The 22,192-nt window shown below is 46.8% G+C and overlaps 2 protein-coding genes across 2 annotated transcripts in view; one reads left to right on the forward strand and one right to left on the reverse strand.

The window, feature by feature from the left end:
- Positions 1–13,662, forward strand: part of nlgn2b (neuroligin 2b) — a 61,919-nt gene extending 48,257 nt beyond the window's left edge. The window contains exons 4-9 of the mRNA XM_066650496.1: positions 751–813; positions 1,000–1,097; positions 3,514–3,681; positions 4,658–4,811; positions 5,102–5,468; positions 8,041–13,662. Coding sequence (XP_066506593.1) covers positions 751–813; positions 1,000–1,097; positions 3,514–3,681; positions 4,658–4,811; positions 5,102–5,468; positions 8,041–9,019 — 1,829 coding nt within the window. The 3' untranslated portion in view covers positions 9,020–13,662. The remainder of the gene's footprint in view (positions 1–750; positions 814–999; positions 1,098–3,513; positions 3,682–4,657; positions 4,812–5,101; positions 5,469–8,040) is intronic.
- Positions 13,663–16,466: 2,804 nt separating this feature from the next.
- Positions 16,467–19,864, reverse strand: LOC136675297 (endonuclease domain-containing 1 protein-like). The gene is made up of 3 exons (XM_066651792.1): positions 19,512–19,864; positions 18,527–18,855; positions 16,467–17,180 (listed from the first exon to the last, which is right to left on the reverse strand). Exons 1-3 carry the CDS (start codon positions 19,833–19,835, stop codon positions 16,928–16,930), a joined length of 906 nt encoding a protein of 301 aa, XP_066507889.1. The 5' UTR covers positions 19,836–19,864; the 3' UTR covers positions 16,467–16,927.
- Positions 19,865–22,192: the final 2,328 nt, after the last annotated feature.

The raw sequence follows: 22,192 nt of genomic DNA on the forward strand, positions 1-22,192 counted from the left end.
ACACACTCTATCAGATTAGGACTAAAAATGAAACCCACACAGACACAGAGAGAACACACCACACTCCTCACAGACAGTCACCCAGAGGAAACCCACACAGACACAGGGAGAACACACCACACTCCTCACAGACAGTCACCCGGAGGAAACCCACACAGACACAGGGAGAACACACCACACTCCAGGTGTATTTTATATATACTTATTTATTTATGTATTGGTTTTAACCTCACTCTGAAGCAGGATTGGTCAGTTTGGTGAACCAGACAGAAGCAACAGAACTCTTTCTCGTCATAACCAAGGCTAGCTATGCTACATCCCGTAGCAGTTCTACGAGCAGCCTCCCACTCAAAGCCAATGAGAAGTTAATCGAAACATACCATAAAGCCTTGGTCATTTTTAGTCCTCCATTCATGTTCAGGGTTCTATAGAGAACCATTCTCTTTACTAAAGAACCCTTGAAGAACCATCATTTTTAAGTGTGCACAGGACCACTCGTTTCTGCTGCAGTACGTATTTCTAAACAAGGCTTTAGACTTGATGTTGGAACTTTGCTGTGAGGATTTGATGGCTTTCAGCCACATAAACATTGGTGAGATCAGAAATTAAGCTACAGTTGTGTTTGTAAGAAGTGAATGAGATCTAGGTTGTGTTTATTAACCTATCAGTGAAGGGTATTAGCTTCATATCTCCAGTCCAAAACACAAATCCATTTAATTTCACACCAGACCGTGTCTTTGACTCCCTCAGTGTCCCTCAGCGTCCATCGCTGGCCTCTGCTCTGTCCAGTCCGAGCTCCATCCCTGGCTCGTGGTCATGTGAAATTAATTCATTTAGCTGTTGATTGCAGAGCTCCCGCCCGACGGAGCCCGGCAGTGATGACCCCATCATGTGCGGGATGTTTAAAAGGGAATTTGCCGCCGGGACCCTGATAGAGCCCTATTAAAATAAAAGCACTCAGCATAGAAAGTGCCTCATTATGTTTGACGCTCTCCTCAGGACTGTTCCAGAGGGCCATCGCCCAAAGCGGCTCCGCCATCTCCAGCTGGTCCGTTAACTACCGGCCGCTCGACTACACCAAGATCCTCGCCAAGAAGGTGATGTGTTGTCTTTATGATTCACGATTCATGTGTTTCATTAATAAACCCAGCGTTACTCTCTTTGTCAGTGATGCTCCGGTCGGATCCGGTGAGGCTTGATTTGGAAATCAAGGAGGAGGGGGCCCAGTAAACATTTAGCCGTTGATTCAACGTTAAAGACGACTATTAGACGTATTTTGGACGTTCATTGACGTTATTAATTGGTCCTGAAATAAATTACTTGTATAAAAAACGCATTTTGGACGTCCACTGACGTTATCGATTGGTCACCACTTAACTAACTTATTACGATGGATTTTAAAATAGTTTAAAATATGTCCTTGACGGACAGACTACTTTTAGACCTATTTTAAACATCCAGGGACGTTCCTTGTTTAACGGGGGGGGGGGGGGGGGAGGTGGTTCCGACCCTCCTCCTAACGTGACATAGTGCAGTTTCTGCAGTGCTTCGTCCACAGAGTAAAAAATATCCATAAAATTTATGGTAAAAAAAACGACAGCTGTGTTTGCCAAAATTTCACCGTGAAAGATACAAACTACATAATATATTTTGTTTACAGTACTTTTCTGTTAAAACCAGATAATAAACCCATAGTATTTATATAAAAATAACAAAGAAACATTGTTTTACCATAAAATTTACATGTAAACAGTGTTACAAATGAGAGAATGGAGCCTCTTTACTTAGATACAGTCAAAGCACATCCTAAATTCAAAATCACAGAAAATACGGCAAAGCAAGGCATGCTGGAAGCTCCTAATGAGTCTCAGCTCCTCCCAGTCCTTGACCACGTGTACGCTCCCTAATGGTTTGTGCATTTAACAGTGAAATAACTTTTTTTTTACAGTAAAGAGATGTGTTTTGGCTGATTTACGGTATTCGCTGTATTTCACTGTATTTCACTGTTACAGAAAATGTCTTTAACCTTTTTAGAGTTTATAGTCATTTACTGTCATGGATTTACAGTTTTTCACCGTAAAATTTACAGGCATTTTTCTACAGTGCAGTGTAGCAACAACAGAGGCTCTGTTTTCCCGGTTACAGCTTGAATCTCTACCTTTGAATTTTAAAGTTAAAAAACAACCTAGTGTTGTATCAAAACCTATAAATATTTATATTGTTTACAGAGTATTTATTAAGCTATTTAATAATAATTAATAGCTGTTATTGATATTAATTGTGGAGCGTGGCGCTATTTAATACTGATTAAAGAGTTACAGCACTCTGCAGAAGTCTCAGGCACCTATGATTATTATTATTATTATTATTGTTATTATTATTATTATTGTTATTTAAACTAATTAATCCCCTCAGTAACTGTGGTTCTTGTATAAAATGATATATAGTTACCATATAAAAACTATTTGTTTGTTCTAAAGAGTAGTATCTGTGTTGTGAGCGAGTGAGGAACATGGTGTGTTTGCAGATGTTCTAACACAATGAAGTGTTTATTATCCTCTGACACTAGGCATGGGACGATCACCTCAAACAACACTCGACTGTCACCAGGAGGGGTTAAATCAACACATTCACACACACACACACACACAGACACACACACACAGACACACACAGACACACACACTCATACACACACACACACACACACAGACACACACACACACAGACACACACACTCATACACACACACACACAGACACACACACACACAGACACACACAGACACACACACTCATACACACACACACACACACTCATACACACACACACACACACACACAGACACACACAGACACACACACTCATACACACAGACACACACACACAGACACACACACTCATACACACAGACACACACACACACACACACACACACACACACACAGACACACACATTCACACACACACAGACACACAACACACACACTCATACACACACACATTTTTCCCTCTGAAATATTCAGCTCAGTCCAGGATTCTGGTCCACATTAAAATGTGTAGCACACACACACACACATTCACACACACACAAACACACACACACACACACACAGACACACACACTCATACACACTCATACACACACATTCACACACACACACACAACACACACACTCACACACACACATCATTTTTGTTTGTTTTTAGAGTTAATAGTCTCTTACTGCTCAGATAAATTTCTCAGGGTCCTAAAACTTTAGCAGAGTGCTGTATCATATCAGAAGTAGCATTTCGACTGTATTTAATAATGTTCTCATAAAAAAACAGCTCATGGCTGTTAGGCTTTGAGTCTATTGTTTACCGCTCACCACTTTCTCGCTAGATATTTTCACTTGGATCTGATCAAACGGTGAAAACAGAGGAATGTTTAATATTGAGACCCATTTCACAGCACTGTGTGTGTCATGCTATATCTGTACCACCCCCTCTCACCACCCCTGCCCCCCTCAGGTGGGCTGCACTTACAGTGACACGGCCGAACTGGTGGACTGTTTCCGGAGGAAGAGTTTTCGGGAGCTGGTGGATCAGGACATCCAGCCGGCGCGCTACCACATCGCCTTCGGGCCCGTGGTGGACGGAGACGTGGTGCCGGACGACCCGGAGATCCTCATGCAGCAGGTTCCCACAACTTCTAACTTATTAAACAAGCACTTTTCCTGCTCTTCTGGGAAGGCTTTATAGCAGATATTGGAGCATTGCTGTGAGGATTTGATGGCTTACAACCACACAAGCTTTAGTGAGGTCAGGTGCTGATGTTGGAGGATGAATCCAGGATCATATACATCCCCAAAGCTCCGTTGTCTAAAAACCTCCAGATGGCGTTTCTCTGCCGTGAGCAGAGAGAGAGAAAGCCTAGCACCGGACCCAGACGCTTTGTTTTTTTACCCGTTTACAGACACCGGGGCTTCGTAAAACACATTAGAGCTTAGACTTTAACCATGATTCTCATGCATTAAAGCACCCCTGTGTTTCCCGTTCTTCTGCTCGTCTTTATCTGAATGCCTGAAGGTGCCTTTGCTCTCTGGACTGAAGGCGTTCTCAGGGTCTGACTCTAGTTTTCCGTGCCGTGTGTGAAGTGGGTCACTGTTTGCGATGCATATGTGTCGTCCATACGCAGATCTGACCCCAGGCTCTGTTCTTACGGCAGTTATATCATATCTGGGTCAGTATTTCTAATTCATATATGATATCCATATGCAATTTGGACCGGGGGCTTTTGTTGGGGAGTGGGACACAGTGACGAGGTGCTAACACTTTATTCGAAAGTTCCCTTATAGACGACGTTTGTAAATGCACCGACTAAAGTAAGAGGCTCCCAAACTGTTTTCTGCAGTGCCCCACTGCACCCAGCTCTGACACACACACACACACACACACACACTTGTCTTTCTCATCCAAACTCCACTGGAGTCTTTAGAATTCACACAAAGCTGCATCTTCTTGCATCTTTCAAGTCACATGCCTCATGTGTCTCATGTGTCTCATTCATTTGCCCCCGCTGCACATGAGCTTAACGTCACCATTTGTGATGAGCTTGTGCAGGGTTTGGGTCATGTGTCTGTCTTTAGGTCTAATTTCTCAGTGTTGATTAAAGGGAGAGTTCCTGAACTACGACATCCTGCTGGGAGTCAATCAGGGAGAAGGCCTAAAGTTTGTGGACGACAGCGAGGGGGAAGACGGGATCTCGGCGCCTTCCTTCGACTACACCATTTCTAACTTTGTGGACAACCTTTATGGATACCCAGATGGTGTGTATCTCTCTCTCTCTCTCTCTCTCTCTCTCTCACACACACACACACACACACACACACACACACACCTTGTTGTCGTAATGAACTTATTCTTTCCAGGAATTTATCTTCTACCGTCGTTATACTGACACCTACTGGCCTGAATTTTTCAGAGATTATTTGCTGAACCTATTGTAAAAGCCTGCCCCCATTTGGGGGACCCACTCCATGGATCATATCCTTCAATAAATGGTCCTCTGTATGAGAATCGTCTGCACCTTTAAGAAGGTTTCCTTCCTCTCACTCAGGTAAAGACATCCTGCGAGAGACGATAAAGTTCATGTACACGGACTGGGCGGACCGAGACAACGGAGACATGCGGAGGAAGACCCTGCTGGCTCTTTTCACAGACCACCAGTGGGTGGCGCCGGCGGTAGCCACGGCAAAGCTGCACGCCGAGTTCCAGTCTCCGGTTTATTTCTACACCTTCCACCACCACTGCCAGACGGAGGCGCGGCCGGAGTGGGCCGATGCGGCGCACGGAGACGAGATCCCGTACGTCTTCGGCGTCCCCATGGTCGGAGCCACGGACCTGTTCCCCTGCAACTTCTCCAAGAACGACGTGATGCTCAGCGCCGTCGTCATGACCTACTGGACCAACTTCGCCAAGACCGGGTGAGTATTAACAGACCAGGCTTTACGTCTGTTAACAGTTACACCTTTTAATGAGGGGCTCGTTATAATTATTCATTCATTAATTAATTATTTAATTGTTGTGACTCATGGTATTACAGCTTCAAAATAATGATGTTCCACTGAGCAGTAACAGGCAGAAAAAATCCTCTGCCATTGCTACTCCAGGATGGATACGAGCTCCGCCCCCTCGCCTGAGTCTGTCCAATCACAGCGCTGGACCCGTGTTTATGTGAGAGCGCAGAGACGAGGTTAAACTCAGCAAAACAGACACAACGAGCGCGGAGAAATAAGAGCACTGAGTAAAAACGGAGAAGAAAGAGAACAGAGTGAAAACGGCTAAAAACCAGAGCTTCTGCTCCTCGCTCCTCACTGCTGTGCGCTCGGGGTCGGGGTGAACAGCGAGCGGCTCGTTATCATTTAAAGGAACAGGTGCTGAAAGCGGGCGTTCTGAACAGGGGCTGTTTACACAGGGGGAGAACACTGCTGTGGGGCTCGTGGGGTTTGGACCAAAGCGGGTCACAGACGCTTCATTAAGAAACAGAACTGTGTTCCACTGTGGAGAAGAGGAGAACCTAGTCCTGGTCTTCACATGATTTTGAAAGGAGATTTTCCACAAAGAGGAGTTCCTCACGTTCCTCACGTCCTGCAGCTGCGGTGCTGCCCCATTAAAGCTGCGCTGTCTCTAACGGGGTTAAATATTCAGATCAGATTTGTTTCTCCAGCTTTACCTGATCGGATTTGCGCGTTTAGTCACAGCTGAAGCTTCTGCGTCGGCGTTTAAGAAAGCCTTCCAAATCGCAATAGAAACCATACCTTTTGATGTCGCCGACTTCAAAGAAAAGATCAAATCGGTGGTGGAATGTGATCAGATTTGACTGCGCATACGCAGAGGTTTAAGAAACTCGGCTTTAATGCAGACGCTAGGAGACTGTTGGAGTTAGAAGAGTTCAGAGGAACGTAGATGTGTTCGTTTCGCTCACACAGAGGTTCGGGCTGTGAGCATCATCCGGGAATTTACCGAACCGAAAGAGTCAGTTCCGCACCTCGTTCGGAAAAAGAGTCGAATGCTGAATTCTGCAAATGTATCTGTCCATAACAGGGGTCCTTACCGCTCCACCTCCCGCTCATTGCACACTGACAGCTCATAAACACAGATAGTGCTTTTCCACCAACGTGGAACAGGCTCCGTTCCGGATCACGGACCTTGTTTTGAACCGTTCGGCTCGTTCTACCAACAAAAAAGGGCTCTGGAACCTGAAACGTTCGTTCATAGAAGGAAACCAAACAATAGCAGGTTTTTCAGCACGAACCGTGAGGACGTCTGGGGGCGTGTCTAGTTACAGGAGCAAGGAGCGATGGCGACACCCACAAGGAACACAGTGTAGTCTTCTACGTCGCCTCGTCGCCAAAAACTGATCTGTGTTTGCTTTGTGGAGAAGGACGTCTGTTACAACAGCACAAACACTCACAGGTCGTCTACACGCTCCGCCAGCTTCTCACTTCTGTTTACTGCCGCTGTGCAGCGCCCCCTGTTGGTGACATGTACTGTGACGTATCCACGGTTTTCACTAAAACTGGTGTAAACGCGTCTGGTTCGCTGAACAGCACCAAGGTTCTAGTAAACCCGAACAGAGCCAGTTCAAGAGCCAGAGTTTTCCTTTGGTAGAAAAGGGCTTAGAGGGAGCCGTGTCCTGTTACGACGCTCTACAGCATGGTTTTTCAAACTGTTTTTCAAGTGACCAATGTTTTGTCGACTGATTCATTTCACGACCCCGACAACACAAACACTGAATGTTTACTACCAAATGAAACCTTTAATTTGCCTTAAAACTGACAATTTTATTAAATTGACGGAAAAACCCGAGCTCGCTGTGGAAATTCTTGAACGCAAGCGTGATGTCACTGGTGGACAACAGCTGAACAACGCCGCGGTAAAACACAGTTATGACTGACTGTTATGACAGTATCTAGCTAAATAACCAACATTATTCATGACAATAGCCTAGCAATAAGCTAAACTCAAATGTAGAGGTACCGTTATTCTTGTAAATGTGATCGAAGTCGAACTCGAATTCATCCGACACTCTAAACCTCCGTAATGCAGCTACGTAGCCGAGTATAATCTGAGCACCGAGTTTAGCGAGTCAAGCTAACGTTAACTAACACCAACTAAAACAGGCGAAGTGAGTGTCCTTACCCTGTTTACCTCCATGTTACAGAGGCTCTTGAACACCTTTACCACACTGTAACTAAAGTCCAACAGCTCCTCTGATATCACTGCAGACTGGTGCAGAGCTGCTACAGAGCGGCGCTAGTCGCCTGGGAATGAAGCGCTGCTCTGTTTTATTTGAGTTCAAATGACGTATCAGGGTCTTGAAGGGTCGTCCTCTTTTGTAGGGCTGGGATTTTAACCACTGCACCTTGTAACTCAGCTCCAACAGCAGCAGCTGGGGAAACTGCACAGTCTGGGTTGCAGCATAACGTAAAGCTCGCACCAGAGTGTTCGTGTTCATGTTCATTTGTGCTTCTCACACTCCCTATTCCTTCACAGTGATCCCAACAATCCAGTGCCGCAGGACACCAAGTTTATCCACACCAAGCCCAACCGCTTCGAGGAGGTGACCTGGACCAAGTTCAGCTCCAAGGACAAGCAGTACCTGCACATCGGCCTCAAGCCCCGAGTGCGGGACAACTACCGCGCCAACAAGGTGGCCTTCTGGCTGGAGCTGGTGCCTCATCTTCACACAATCGGCGAGGGAATCGGCTCCATCACCACGAAGCTGCCATCAGTAGGATCAGGAGGGGGAGGGTCCCATCGGGCCGGGAGGAAGATTCCAGTGCAGAGTCCAGGGACCAGATCTACCCGGCATCCGGTGGTCTCTACTTATCCTCCGGATCCAGATCCGGACAGTTCGGAGCGCCCTCGGTTTTCTCCATTCCCGGAAGCCACTCGGGATTACTCGACAGAGCTGAGTGTGACGGTCGCAGTGGGAGCCTCGCTGCTTTTCCTCAATGTCTTGGCCTTCGCCGCCTTGTACTACAAGCGAGATAAGAGGCACGAGCTCCTGCAGCGGAGACATCGCCGTCTCTCGCCTCAGAGGGGTGCCGGAGGACATTCCTCGGGCATCGGTGGCATCTCGGGAATCGCAGGAATTGCTGGGATTACAGGAATGGCCCCGCCCCACAATGACCTGGCACTCAGCCAGGAGGAGGAGCTAATGTCCCTTCAGATGAAGCAGCAGAGGGTGGAGCTGGACCACGGGACTCCCCTAGTGCCGCGAAGTCTCCACGGTGACCTAGAGCCTCTCCGACCGCCCGCCTGCCCGCCAGATTACACGCTGGCGCTGAGACGGGCACCTGAGGACGTGCCACTGATGACGGCCAATGCCCTGTCCATGATGCCCAGCACCATGGCCGGCATGCAGCCCCTCCACGCCTTCAACACCTTCCCCCCCACCCCTGCACCTGTCCCTAGCTCTAGCCACAGCAACAATGCCCTGCCACACCAGCACTCCACCACCAGAGTATAGTAGCAGCACCTCCAGAACCAGAGGAACCTCCAGGAACCATGGGGAACATCCTCCATGAACCAGGGGGATCCTGTGGGAAACTGGGGAACTTCTAGGGACTGTGGTAAAGCTCCAGGAACCAGGAGGAACCTCCAGGAACTTGCGAACTTCTAGGAACTGTGGGGAATCTCTAGGAACTGGGAAAACCTCTGGCAACCAGGGGATCCTCCAAGGACCGGGGGGTCCTCCAGGAACCAGGGGAACCTGCACTTTTAAGAACTCGCCCCTACTATACCATCGGAAAGTGCAGAGAGAGTTTTCTGTTTGTCGGTTTGTGTCGCTGTAAAGAAAACCTCGTGCTGGTATTAGACAAAATTCCTTCATCACCACCATTAGAGGGCAGCAGTGAGTGATGTTTGTTTACTTGAGTTAGAGCTGTGCGTGTTGTCAGTTGGGAGCTTATTCCGGCAGCTAGAGAACGAGGAAGTGATCGTATTCAGTTAAAGGCTGGCTTTTAATTTCTCCCTTAAGACCAACCAGCACAAGGATATTTTCACAGCATAACATCACACAAACTCAGCACAATCAGCAAACGTTTCCCCCCTTTCCGATCGTATAGTGGCGCTGAATTCCCACAGGTGGAACCTCCCTCGCTAACTCGTTGGACACAGACTCTCCTGAGACACTGTTCGAACACTTATTCCTCTTGTCCTTTTACCTCTAACCCCACAAGTCCTCCCTCTGTTTCTCTCTCTCTTTCTCTCTTTCTCTCTCTTCTTGGAAGAGTTTTATTCTGAGAAGCTCTGGATTCTCATTTGTCAAAGTTCCGGCTGGAATTTCCACCTTAAATTTATGGTCGATGAAAAGCTCCACCTTAAATTCAAGGTGGAACAGGGGAAAATTCCAATGCGAAACCCACCTCAACCTTGAACTCCAAGTCTCCGCTTCCGTTCTTATCTCTGCATCGCTTTCTTCTCGCTGTGTTTTCTTTCTCTCCTTCTTCCCCCCCCCTCACCCCTTCGCTCCTTATCGGGTTGTTTTTCTCGTCTCCTTTTTCACACCAAGTGACGGAGCAGTTTTTCGCCTACGTCAGAACACTTTTATAAACCATACGAAGTGTTAAAGAAGAAAAGTGAGTGTGTTGCTGAGAAGCTTCATAAGGAACAAAGTCAGGGGGAAGAAAGAGTGCGAAGGTTCTGATATCCGTTTTTACCAGCATTTCCGAGCCAAGTACTGTGATAATCGTCCAATCAGACGCTGGACTCTGATTGAAGGACTGACTTGGAGTGGACTGCCCCCCCCCCCCACCCCCCAAAAAAAAATTGGATCAGAAAAACGGGGGAAAAAAAAGTGCCAAAACCTTGTTTCTTTTTACATTTTTTTCCTCTCGTCTTTATTTGCTTTTTTTTTAATTGTTTTTCTTTGGCGTTGACTTTGCGCTGGTCTCTGTTCATGGGACGAGATGGAAAATATAAATAAGAATATCTATAAAGAGTCTAAATATAGAGAATTATCCAATTTATACCTTGTTTCCTCTCTCTGTTTCTCTCATTCTCTCTCTGGGAAATTTGCATGATTTATTTTCTAGAAAAAATGGACATCTTTTCTCGTCTCCTTTTTATAATCGATGTCCTTTTCCTCTCTTTCTCGCTCTGTTTTTCTTTTTTGCTCTCTTTTTGTGCGCCACGTCCCGTTTTTGTTCTTCTTCTTCTTCTGTAGATACTGAAGCATATCAGGAAACTGATAACGATCACAATAAAAAACGATGAAGAGATCCCTTCTTTTTATTTTCTTTTGCTGTGAACCCACTCCAAAGGACTTGTTAACCCCTTCCCCGCCACTCCTGTAAATTTTCACTGTATTCACCGCTGACCGTTGAAAAGCGGTCACTCTCAACGTCAGGACTCCCACTGTTCTTTCTGTCTTTCTTTTCTTTCTCTGTTCTCCTTCTCTCTCTCTCTCTCTCTCTCTCTCTCTCTCACTCGTATCCGGATGGCCAGCTCTATTCCCGCCGTCTTCTCCCCCTCATGGCACCAAGGAGGCCACAAGAGAAGAAGAAGAGACTGAGTGAGTGAATGAGGGAACGCGGAGCTCCAGGGCGAAACGGACTCCCCACTGGCCGAGTGCTGGCCTTTAGGGTCAAAGTGGGTCGCCCAGGTTGGGGCCCGGGGGGCTGGCAAAATATGTGGATGACGCTAAGTGTTCCAGGCTCCTGTTGGTGAACTCTACCCATGACTATGACATCATCAACACAAGCCAAACAAGGACTCGGCGGAAAGAAGCCTCACAAACACTTAACACCACCTCATTTTTCTGTTTTGCTCGTTTCCCCTTTTTTTGGAAACACACTCACAGACGGAAACTGCTTTCAAACCAGGAACCGGGAGCAAAAACCCGGACCGGAAACAAACAAACAAAAAAACAACAACAAAACAACACAAACTGTAATTTCTTTTTTCAAAGTGTAAAAGAAAAGACCTGGTCTTTGTAAATATTCTGTTTATGGTTTGGTTTACAGCTGAACAGCCCCAGAAACACACAGGTGCAAGTTTGACTGGTCCAGGATCTGCTCTTTCTTTTCTTTCTTTCTTTCTTTTCTTCCTTTTCTTTCTCATTAGACTCTGTTGATTTTGCTGATGTCTGGGCCATGGACTTTTATTAAACTGGTTTTTCAGAAGCAGGCGAAAATAAGGGAGACACACTGAACGGTTTAAGACAGAGACTCGCCTCGCGGCTACATGTGTTGGCCAGTTTATTGGAAACAGCTTCTATATAGCGGCACTTTGAAATAAAACTGATCAATATCCAGATCAGGATCAGGATTAACTGTTGTGTGTGTTCAGATGGACAAGGAATAGGTCTTTGGTCACACAACAGCTCACAGTGCAGAGAATGACAAGAGCTAGTCATTAATATTTGACAGAATGCCATATTATTATTATTATTATTATTATTATTATTATTATTATTATTATTTTGAGGTCAGTCATGTCTGATTTTAGAAGCAGGTCTGTTTGGCTTGTTGTTGACTGTACTGTAAATTGTCTTACATATGGTCCACAGTGTGTACATCTATGCTAAGTGTTTCCAATAAAATGGCCAAATGCATTGCCTCGTGGTAGGGGTTTCTAATAAAGTGGCCACTCTGTGGAGCTGTGTCAGAACCATGAACTGAAACAGCAGCTCCAATCTCCCTCCTCATGCTAACGGCTAACAGATACCCATCTGTTTTCATTCACTGTTAGCCACATTAGCATCACTGGCTAATTAGCCACTGTACAAATGCAGACCTCTTCAAAATAAAGGTTCTTCAGTGGTTCTCGGTTTGGAAGTTCGGTTCTAGGAAAGAAGTCCTGCAGCTAGCACAGCTTAAAAATAGTGTAAGTGGCTGTAAGTTTGAGGAAACGCTCATCACGTGATTTTTTTTCTGAAGTGAAGGGCATTAATCAGGATTTTACTTGTTTTTGCCGCAGTTAGGCTTCTCTACTCCTCTGTGAAGGATTTACCCTTCGTGTTGGAACATTTCTGTGAGGATTTGATGGCATTAGAGAGGGCAGGTGAAGATTCATCACTCCAGAGACACTGAGGGGCTTTATACCCCTCCTGCCCACAGCTGGCATTGGGTGTGGATGTTATTATACAAGCTCTGTGCACCTTAACGTAGCAGATATCACTGAAGAGATGCCTACAAACGTCTCCTGGATCGTACAGTGCATTTTGAGAATGTTTGCAGCTGATAGAAAGAATCGGACTGTTGTTTGTTATTATTTTTAGATTTGTTTTCCAATGCAGGACTTTTATTATGTAAATTGTTCATTTAAAAAAAGGGGGGGCTTGTGAAGAAGCTGGTATCGCTGTTCTAGAAAATCACGCCTGACCCACTCTCAGAATCATGTCTCGACTACTTCTCAACAGCACTGTGGGCTCCCCCTGCTCCTCAGACCGGCTGCAGGTTCAGGTTCAGGTTCAGGTTCAGGTTTAGGTTTAAGTTTATGTTTATCATAGAGGTTTAAAACTGATCCAACACCATTGGGAGAGGAGCTGATTTCTGGCTTATCTATTTTGCTGTGAATTTGAGCTGCGTATTATATTTCAGAATAGAGAATTTAAACTGTCCATATTTTTCTAAAGAGTTAACAAAAAAGAGTAAATAAATAAATGAATGAATAAATAAAGGAATAAATGAAGGGGGAGAGCGTCCGGTGGCAGCGGTCAGACACACGAAGCACACTTTCACCAAGGGTTTATTGGTGATTCTCTACAGTCTGCCGTGGCCATGTGTCGTAAAGAAACACAACAAGTACAAAAAAAAAAAACAATGGAGGAAAAGATATTTAAAAATGAAGACATTTACAAAGTGCAACTGTTCAAATATTCATGCTGGGTTTCCCAAAAAAACAATAAAAAGACTTGCACCTGTTGGTTTTCCTTGTGTCCGATTTTGGATGAAGTGCCGGATGCGTGCGGATAAAGAGGGGGGTGGGGGGGGACAGCGTTAATATTTCTATTTCATATAAAGGCTATTACACACTGTATGTTGTGTATCTGAACTGGAGAACATTAAAAGACATTATTAAACAGAACTCTCCGCCTCCTCACTCAGCTCAGCCAATCACGGCCCGCTAAACTCGTTCATTATTCATAATCATTTTCTGTCAATTGTGGCAGAGTTGCTGTTCTCCCTGTGTCTGCATGGGTTTCCACCCACAGTGCAAACACAGTAGTAGTGTGTGTCCACAGGTGTGTGTGTGTGTGAGTGACTGGGTGAGTGTGTGTCACTTCCTGTAAGCACTTCCTCCTGATCCGGGTGCTGTTGGATCTGGAGCCCATCTGGAATCTTCCTGCAGTGAAATATTTATTGACTCACGGAGATGAAGTTGAAGTCAGATGATGGAGAGAGAGTCGCTCTAAAGTCAGAGATGGTGGGAGCTCAGACGATTTGTGATGGTCTTACCTCGGACTCGCACCAAATCCCCGGTAACACCCAGCGCTAGACCACAAGACTAAACACCACCAAACAAACACACACACACTATAACAAGACTAAACACCACCAAACACACACACTCTAACAAGACACCAAACACACACACACACACACACTATAACAAGACTAAACACCACCAAACACACACACACACACACTATAACAAGACTAAACACCACCAAACAAACACACTCTAACAAGACACCAAACACACACACAAACACACACACACACACACACACACACACACTATAACAAGACTAAACACCATCAAACACACACACACACTCTAACAAGACTAAACACCACCAAACACACACACACACACTATAACAAGACTAAACACCACCAAACACACACACACACACACACTCTAACAAAACACCACCAAATACACACACACACACACACACTAACAGATCTAAACTCCACCAAACACACACACACTCTAACAAGACTAAACACCACCAAACACACACACACACACACACACACACACACACACTCTCTAACAAGACTAAACACCACCAAACATACACACACACACACACTCTAACAAAACGCCACCAAATACACACACACACACACACACACTAACAAGACTAAACACCACCAAACACACACACACACACACTCTAACAAAACACCACCAAATACACACACACACACTCTCTAACAAGACTAAACACCACCAAATACACACATACACACACACACACACACACTCTCTAACAAGACTAAACTCCACCAAACACACACACACACACACACACACACTAACAAGACTAAACACCACCAAGTACACACACACACACACACACACACTCTAACAAGACTAAACTCCACCAAACACACACACACACACACACACACACACACACTCTAACAAGACTAAACACCACCAAATACACACACACACACACTAACAAAACTAAACACCATCAAACACACACACACACACACACTAACAAGACTAAACACCACCAAATACACACACACACACACACACTCTAACAAGACTAAACTCCACCAAACACACACACACACACTCTAACAAGACTAAACACCACCAAATACACACACACACACACTCTAACAAGACTAAACACCACCAAATACACACACACACACTAACAAAACTAAACACCATCAAACACACACACACACACACACTATAACAAGACTAAACACCATCAAACACACACACACACACACACTAACAACACCAAACAAACACTCACACAATTCTCAAATTCTCAGGTGCCTACATGTTTTTGAACAGTGCTATATGTACTATCTTACCTCTGTATGTAAATTCACTGGAGTACAGTGCTGTGGACAAGCGACTCGTACAGTGCACTGACTTCATTAAGGACCTCGCACATCACGAGACTCATGTTATTCTCTGCACACGATCTGGCTTCAGCGCAAGAGGCTGCTTTCCCGGCTCTTCATTAGCAGGTGGAGTTAAATATGGCTCAGATATGCGTGGAGTAGCTGCAGCTTTCATGCATAATGCACGAGCGCCTCTTAATTGGATAAATCCAATGCCCTTTTCCCTAGACTTTAGGAAAGCAGGATAATTAATGTGAAAGCAGGCCCTAAAAACCCAGCTCTGCTCTTCAATTAAACATAGCTGCAGCGCTAGGCCCATTCCTTCATTCCTTACCTGACGCTGCAGGCACTCGCTTCCAGGTGTGGCCCACTGGGGCCGGGGGTCACCACTGTTTCACCTCCTCCTCCTCTGTGTGTGTGTGTGTGTGTGTGATTTAATCCCCTCTTGCTTTTTAGATGCCCTTATCAAATTGTTTTTGCTTGTATACAGGCACATTCTGTTGCTCTGCATACCCCCCACAGAGCAGGTGTGATGTGGTGGTGGATCATTCTCAACATCCAGCCGACAGCGTCCTGTGTCACTGATGAAGGACTAGAGGACGAGCGACACACACTGTGCAGCGACAGATGAGCTACTGTCTCTGACTCTACATCTACAAGGTGGACCAACGAGGGAGGAGTGTCTCACAGAGTGGACAGAGAGTGGACACAGGGGTTAAAAACTCCAGCAGCACTGCTGTGTCTGATCCACTCTACACCAGCACAACACACACTAACACACCACCACCACGTCAGTGTCACTGCAGCGCTGAGAATGATCCACCACCACATCACACCTGCAGTGGCTCTGTATCGACAGTGAGTGTAGAAACTAGATCGTTTTACATTAAAGGAGTTTTTTTAAATGTCTAAACCGGATTAATAAGAGTCCCATGCTCCTGAGCTGTAAATAAAAGTCCTGTAACGGCTGAACCGAGTTTGTTTTTTGTTTGACAACAGCGCCATCTGGTGGACGGACACAGGTTTGCAGACACAGAACTTTCTCTCGTGTTTTATTCCATACTCCACAGGTATTTTTACTGCTAGTTTAATTCATGAATGAATAGAATTGTAGTAAAAGGTATAAACAGAATTGAAGCTTGTGGAGCTCTGAGGTCATTTCTTTTTTTTTTGTCTAAATTAAAAAGCTGAATGAGAAACATGAGCAACAGGAGAGAAGAGAGCAGAACCCACACAAATGAATGAAATCAAAGCCACAGAATTATTACTAGGTGAAAATATAACTGAGATCTTTCTTCTTCTGTAAAGGCTTCATCCTGATCGGAGTCATGTCGGGTCCAGAGCCCACATGGAATCACTGGACACACCATGGACAGAGCACCAATGTATCACAGGGCGTCACACACTCACCCAGTCACTCAGTGAGTGTGTGACGGACTGGTGCTATGTCCGGGGTGTTCACACGATGATCAGATCACGATTAAGTAAATGCAGAAGATGAGAAAGTAAAACAGGTGCCCGACTTCCTCATGTAGTTAGCCCATATATAATTACAATAATAATTAGTACAACTTCACTGAGTGTCGTTTATGTGTGTGATGTGGAAGCTAAACTTCGTCTGGGACACAGTCGTTGTAGAAGATCTGGAAGTTCTTGTCCACCTCCATGCGAGTGCGCAGGAACTTCTCCAGGGCTTGGAGGGGCAGCTCCACCATAGCGTTGTTGACGCGCTCGTTCAGGCCGTAGGCAGCGAAGGTGGGGAACCGGTAGCGCTCCAGATACGGAGCATTGTGGTCAAAATCCGGGCAGCAGTACGCCGTCCACATATACTCCGGAATTCCCACTCGGTCGTAGTTGTTCCTGTGGAAGAGTGTTTATGAAAATATTAGAAGACTATAACTACTGATTCTGTTCTATCAGCTCAACACGCTCTGAGGAGAGCACTACTATCAGCTCAACACGCTCTGAGGAGAACACTACCATCAGCTCAACACGCTCTGAGGAGAAACACTACCATCAGCTCAACATGCTCTAAGGAGAACACTACCATCAGCTCAACACGCTCTGAGGAGAACACTACCATCAGCTCAACACACTCTGAGGAGAACATTACCATCAGCTCAACACGCTCTGAGGAGAACACTACCATCAGCTCAACACGCTCTGAGGAGAACACTACCATCAGCTCAACACGCTCTGAGGAGAACACTACCATCAGCTCAACACGCTCTGAGGAGAAACACTACCATCAGCTCAACACGCTCTGAGGAGAAAACTACCATCAGCTCAACACTCTCTGAGGAGAACACTACCATCAGCTCAACACACTCTGAGGAGAACACTACCATCAGCTCAACACGCTCTAAGGAGAACACTACCATCAGCTCAACACGCTCTGAGGAGAACACTACCATCAGCTCAACACGCTCTGAGGAGAACACTACCATCAGCTCAACACGCTCTGAGGAGAACACTACCATCAGCTCAACACGCTCTGAGGAGAACACTACCATCAGCTCAACACGCTCTGAGGAGAACACTACCATCAGCTCAACACGCTCTGAGGAGAACACTACCATCAGCTCAACACGCTCTGAGGAGAACACTACCATCAGCGCAACACGCTCTGAGGAGAACACTACCATCAGCGCAACACGCTCTGAGGAGAACACTACCATCAGCTCAACACGCTCTGAGGAGAACACTACCATCAGCGCAACACGCTCTGAGGAGAACACTACCATCAGCTCAACACGCTCTGAGGAGAACACTACCATCAGCTCAACACGCTCTGAGGAGAACACTACCATCAGCTCAACACGCTCTGAGGAGAACACTACCATCAGCTCAACACGCTCTGAGGAGAACACTACCATCAGCTCAACACGCTCTGAGGAGAACATTACCATCAGCTCAACACGCTCTGAGGAGAACACTACCATCAGCTCAACACGCTCTGAGGAGAACACTACCATCAGCTCAACACGCTCTGAGGAGAACATTACCATCAGCTCAACACACTCTGAGGAGAACACTACCATCAGCTCAACACACTCTGAGGAGAACACTACCATCAGCTCAACACACTCTGAGGAGAACACTACCATCAGCTCAACACGCTCTGAGGAGAACACTACCATCAGCTCAACACACTCTGAGGAGAAGAGCACATTCTAGACTTTTGGGCAGCTGTGGTTGGTCAGTACCTGCGAATCATGTAACCGGTGCTGGTGGTGCCGGTCACGACGTACGCCGTACCCCTGCAGTAGTTATTCAGACGCTGACGGACCAGGTCCTGGTGCTGACTCCAGGGTCCGGCACTGAACTCTCGGACCTGAGGGACCACGTTGGTGAGGGAATAAGTCGCCGCCTTGTCCACTGGGTCGGCCTGGTGCTGGTCCGGGTTCAGGTGTCCTCTCTCGTACTGGACCATGTCCTCAAAGTCCTCCAGAGTGGCCTGAGAGTCCATCAGCCGCAGAGAGCTCCGGGAGTGAGAGAAGGGCTCCATGTTACTGCTGCCCACGCCTGAGGCCAACTGTCAGGGGACAGAGGGAACACAGGACACGGGTCAGGGGTGTGATCCTCTGGGACACTCTGGATGTTTAGAACATTGCTGTGAGGATTTGATTGCGTTCAGGTCAGGTACGGATGTTTGACCATTTGCAATAAATGTTAATTGGTTCTCCATCACTCCAGGGAACAGAGTTCCATTGTTCCACCGCTGGAATGTATAGCACCCCCCAGCTGACCCTTGGCACTGGACACGCTAATCTAATCTCACACACACACAAATGAGGAGGACAAGGCTGCTCTCTCTCTCTGTCTCTCTCTCTCTCTCTCTCTCTCTCTCTCTCTCTCTCCCTCTCCCTCTGTCTCTCTCTCTGTTTGTTTGTGGTAATACTGCACACTCCACATCAGTACACTCATTAGACATACTCTGGAGCAGCTGCACATGATCCTAAGGGCCCTGTACTCAATGGCAGTTGTGAGTTTGATGGGTATAAAGTGCCCAGCATTGGGCTGGGGAATAGCGGAACCACGTTCTCTGGGGAGACGCAGCTCTGTTCAGAAATATCAGAGTGATATCAGAGAATAACCGCTCATAGACTTCTCTGGTGTCTATGTGAAGGCTGCAGGCCATCAGAGCCTCACAGCAATGTTGCAGTTTGTGGAGTGAAGCCGGTGTCTCACCTGAGGCTCGTACATCCAGGGCTGGTCCACGCTCTTCAGGCCGTCCGACTTCTTGAAGGTGTAGGCGGAGTAGAGGGGCATGCGCCTGCGGGGGTCGTACAGCGTCACGTAGCGTGGTCTGTCCTGCAGACGCTGGCAGATCTTCCTGTAGCCCCTGCTCAGAAAGCCCCTCGGGGGGGTGCCCATGAAGAGCGAGTCTTTACAGCGCTCCACGTGGTTAAAGTCCTCCACGACTCCGGCCAGAGTCACAGCACAACACAGCAACACACACAGCAGCACACACTCCAACACAGCCCCCGACACACAGTGCACACTGACCCGCATTCTCCTGCTGTCTCTCGGCCTTCTCTCTCTCTCTCTCTCTCTCTCTCTCTCTCTCTCTCTCGTTCCTTTCTGTCCCTCTCTCTCTCTCTCTCTCTCTCTCTCTCTCTCTCTCTGGCAGTCAGCATTACTCCTCCCATTTCTGCTCTTTGTTTTTCAGTGAGCATCTGTTCACTGCTCTGACTATAGAGTTATATCTGTAATTACTCTATTATTATTATAGCTCTATGTTTATCATACTTTAATTTATTAAATGAATTTATTACTGTGTTTTTGCTTTGAAATAATGGGCATAGATTGTGTATATATTCACAGGTTCTACTGAGGATACGTGCTAGATACAGAGAGTATCTAGCCCTCTGACTTTACCTTATATGGACATCAATACATTTACATTCAACAGCATTGATATTTATGCTTACGCCTACTGTTCAACTGACACTCACTGGCCACTTTATCAGAAACACCCCCCATCTACTGACACTCACTGGCCACTTTATCAGAAACACCCCCCCTCTACTGACACTCACTGGCCACTTTATCAGAAACACCCCCCCTCTACTGACACTCACTGGCCACTTTATCAGAAACACCCCCCTCTACTGACACTCACTGGCCACTTTATCAGAAACACCCCCCTCTACTGACACTCACTGGCCACTTTATCAGAAACACCCCCCTCTACTGACACACACTGGCCACTTTATCAGAAACACCCCCCTCTACTGACACTCACTGGCCACTTTATCAGAAACACCCCCCTCTACTGACACACACTGGCCACTTTATCAGAAACACCCCCCTCTACTGACACTCACTGGCCACTTTATCAGAAACACCCCCCTCTACTGACACTCACTGGCCACTTTATCAGAAACACCCCCCTCTACTGACACACACTGGCCACTTTATCAGAAACACCCCCCTCTACTGACACTCACTGGCCACTTTATCAGAAACACCCCCCATCTACTGACACTCACTGGACACTTTATCAGAAACACCCCCCTTCTACTGACACTCACTGGCCACTTTATCAGAAACACCCCCCCTCTACTGACACTCACTGGCCACTTTATCAGAAACACCCCCCTCTACTGACACTCACTGGCCACTTTATCAGAAACACCCCCCTCTACTGACACTCACTGGCCACTTTATCAGAAACACCCCCCATCTACTGACACTCACTGGACACTTTATCAGAAACACCCCCCTTCTACTGACACTCACTGGCCACTTTATCAGAAACACCCCCCCTCTACTGACACTCACTGGCCACTTTATCAGAAACACCCCCCTTCTACTGACACTCACTGGCCACTTTATCAGAAACACCCCCCCTCTACTGACACTCATTGGCCACTTTATCAGAAACACCCCCCCTCTACTGACACTCACTGGCCACTTTATCAGAAACACCCCCCCTCTACTGACACTCACTGGCCACTTTATCAGAAACACCCCCCCTCTACTGACACTCACTGGCCACTTTATCAGAAACACCCCCCCTCTACTGACACTCACTGGCCACTTTATCAGAAACACCCCCCCCTCTACTGACACTCACTGGCCACTTTATCAGAAACACCCCCCTTCTACTGACACTCACTGGCCACTTTATCAGAAACACCCCCCCTCTACTGACACTCATTGGCCACTTCATCAGAAACACCCCCCTTCTACTGACACTCACTGGCCACTTTATTAGAAACACCCCCCATCTACTGACACTCACTGGACACTTTATCAGAAACACCCCCTCTCTACTGACACTCACTGGCCACTTTATCAGAAACACCCCCCTTCTACTGACACTCACTGGCCACTTTATCAGAAACACCCCCCCTCTACTGACACTCATTGGCCACTTCATCAGAAACACCCCTCTTCTACTGACGCTCACTGGCCACTTTATCAGAAACACCCCCCCCTCTACTGACACTCACTGGCCACTTTATCAGAAACACCCCCCCTCTACTGACACTCACTGGCCACTTTATCAGAAACACCCCCCTCTACTGACACTCACTGGCCACTTTATCAGAAACACCCCCCCCCCACTGACACTCAGTGGCCACTTTATCAGAAACACCCCCCTTCTACTGACACTCACTGGCCACTTTATCAGAAACACCCCCCCTCTACTGACACTCACTGGCCACTTTATCAGAAACACCCCCCCTCTACTGACACTCACTGGCCACTTTCTCAGAAACACCCCCCCCTCTACTGACACTCACTGGCCACTTTATCAAAAAACACCCCCCCCCCTACTGACTCTCACTGGCCACTTTATCAGAAACACCCCCCCCCCCCCTACTGACACTCACTGGCCACTTTATCAGAAACACCCCCTC

This window comes from Hoplias malabaricus, chromosome 18, assembly GCF_029633855.1.
Source record: "Hoplias malabaricus isolate fHopMal1 chromosome 18, fHopMal1.hap1, whole genome shotgun sequence".
In the NCBI taxonomy this organism is placed as follows: Eukaryota; Metazoa; Chordata; class Actinopteri; order Characiformes; family Erythrinidae; genus Hoplias; species Hoplias malabaricus.

Bases quoted from the DNA above. Each gene is read 5' to 3' on its own strand.
- LOC136675297 (XM_066651792.1), bottom strand. From the start codon at position 19,835: ATGCGGGTCAGTGTGCACTGTGTGTCGGGGGCTGTGTTGGAGTGTGTG. The intron at 18,856-19,511 runs GTGAGACACCGG...GTCCCCTGACAG, and splicing joins CCTGGATGTACGAGCCTCAG to TTGGCCTCAGGCGTGGGCAG. The intron at 17,181-18,526 runs GTACTGACCAAC...ACTCTTCCACAG, and splicing joins ACCGGTTACATGATTCGCAG to GAACAACTACGACCGAGTGG.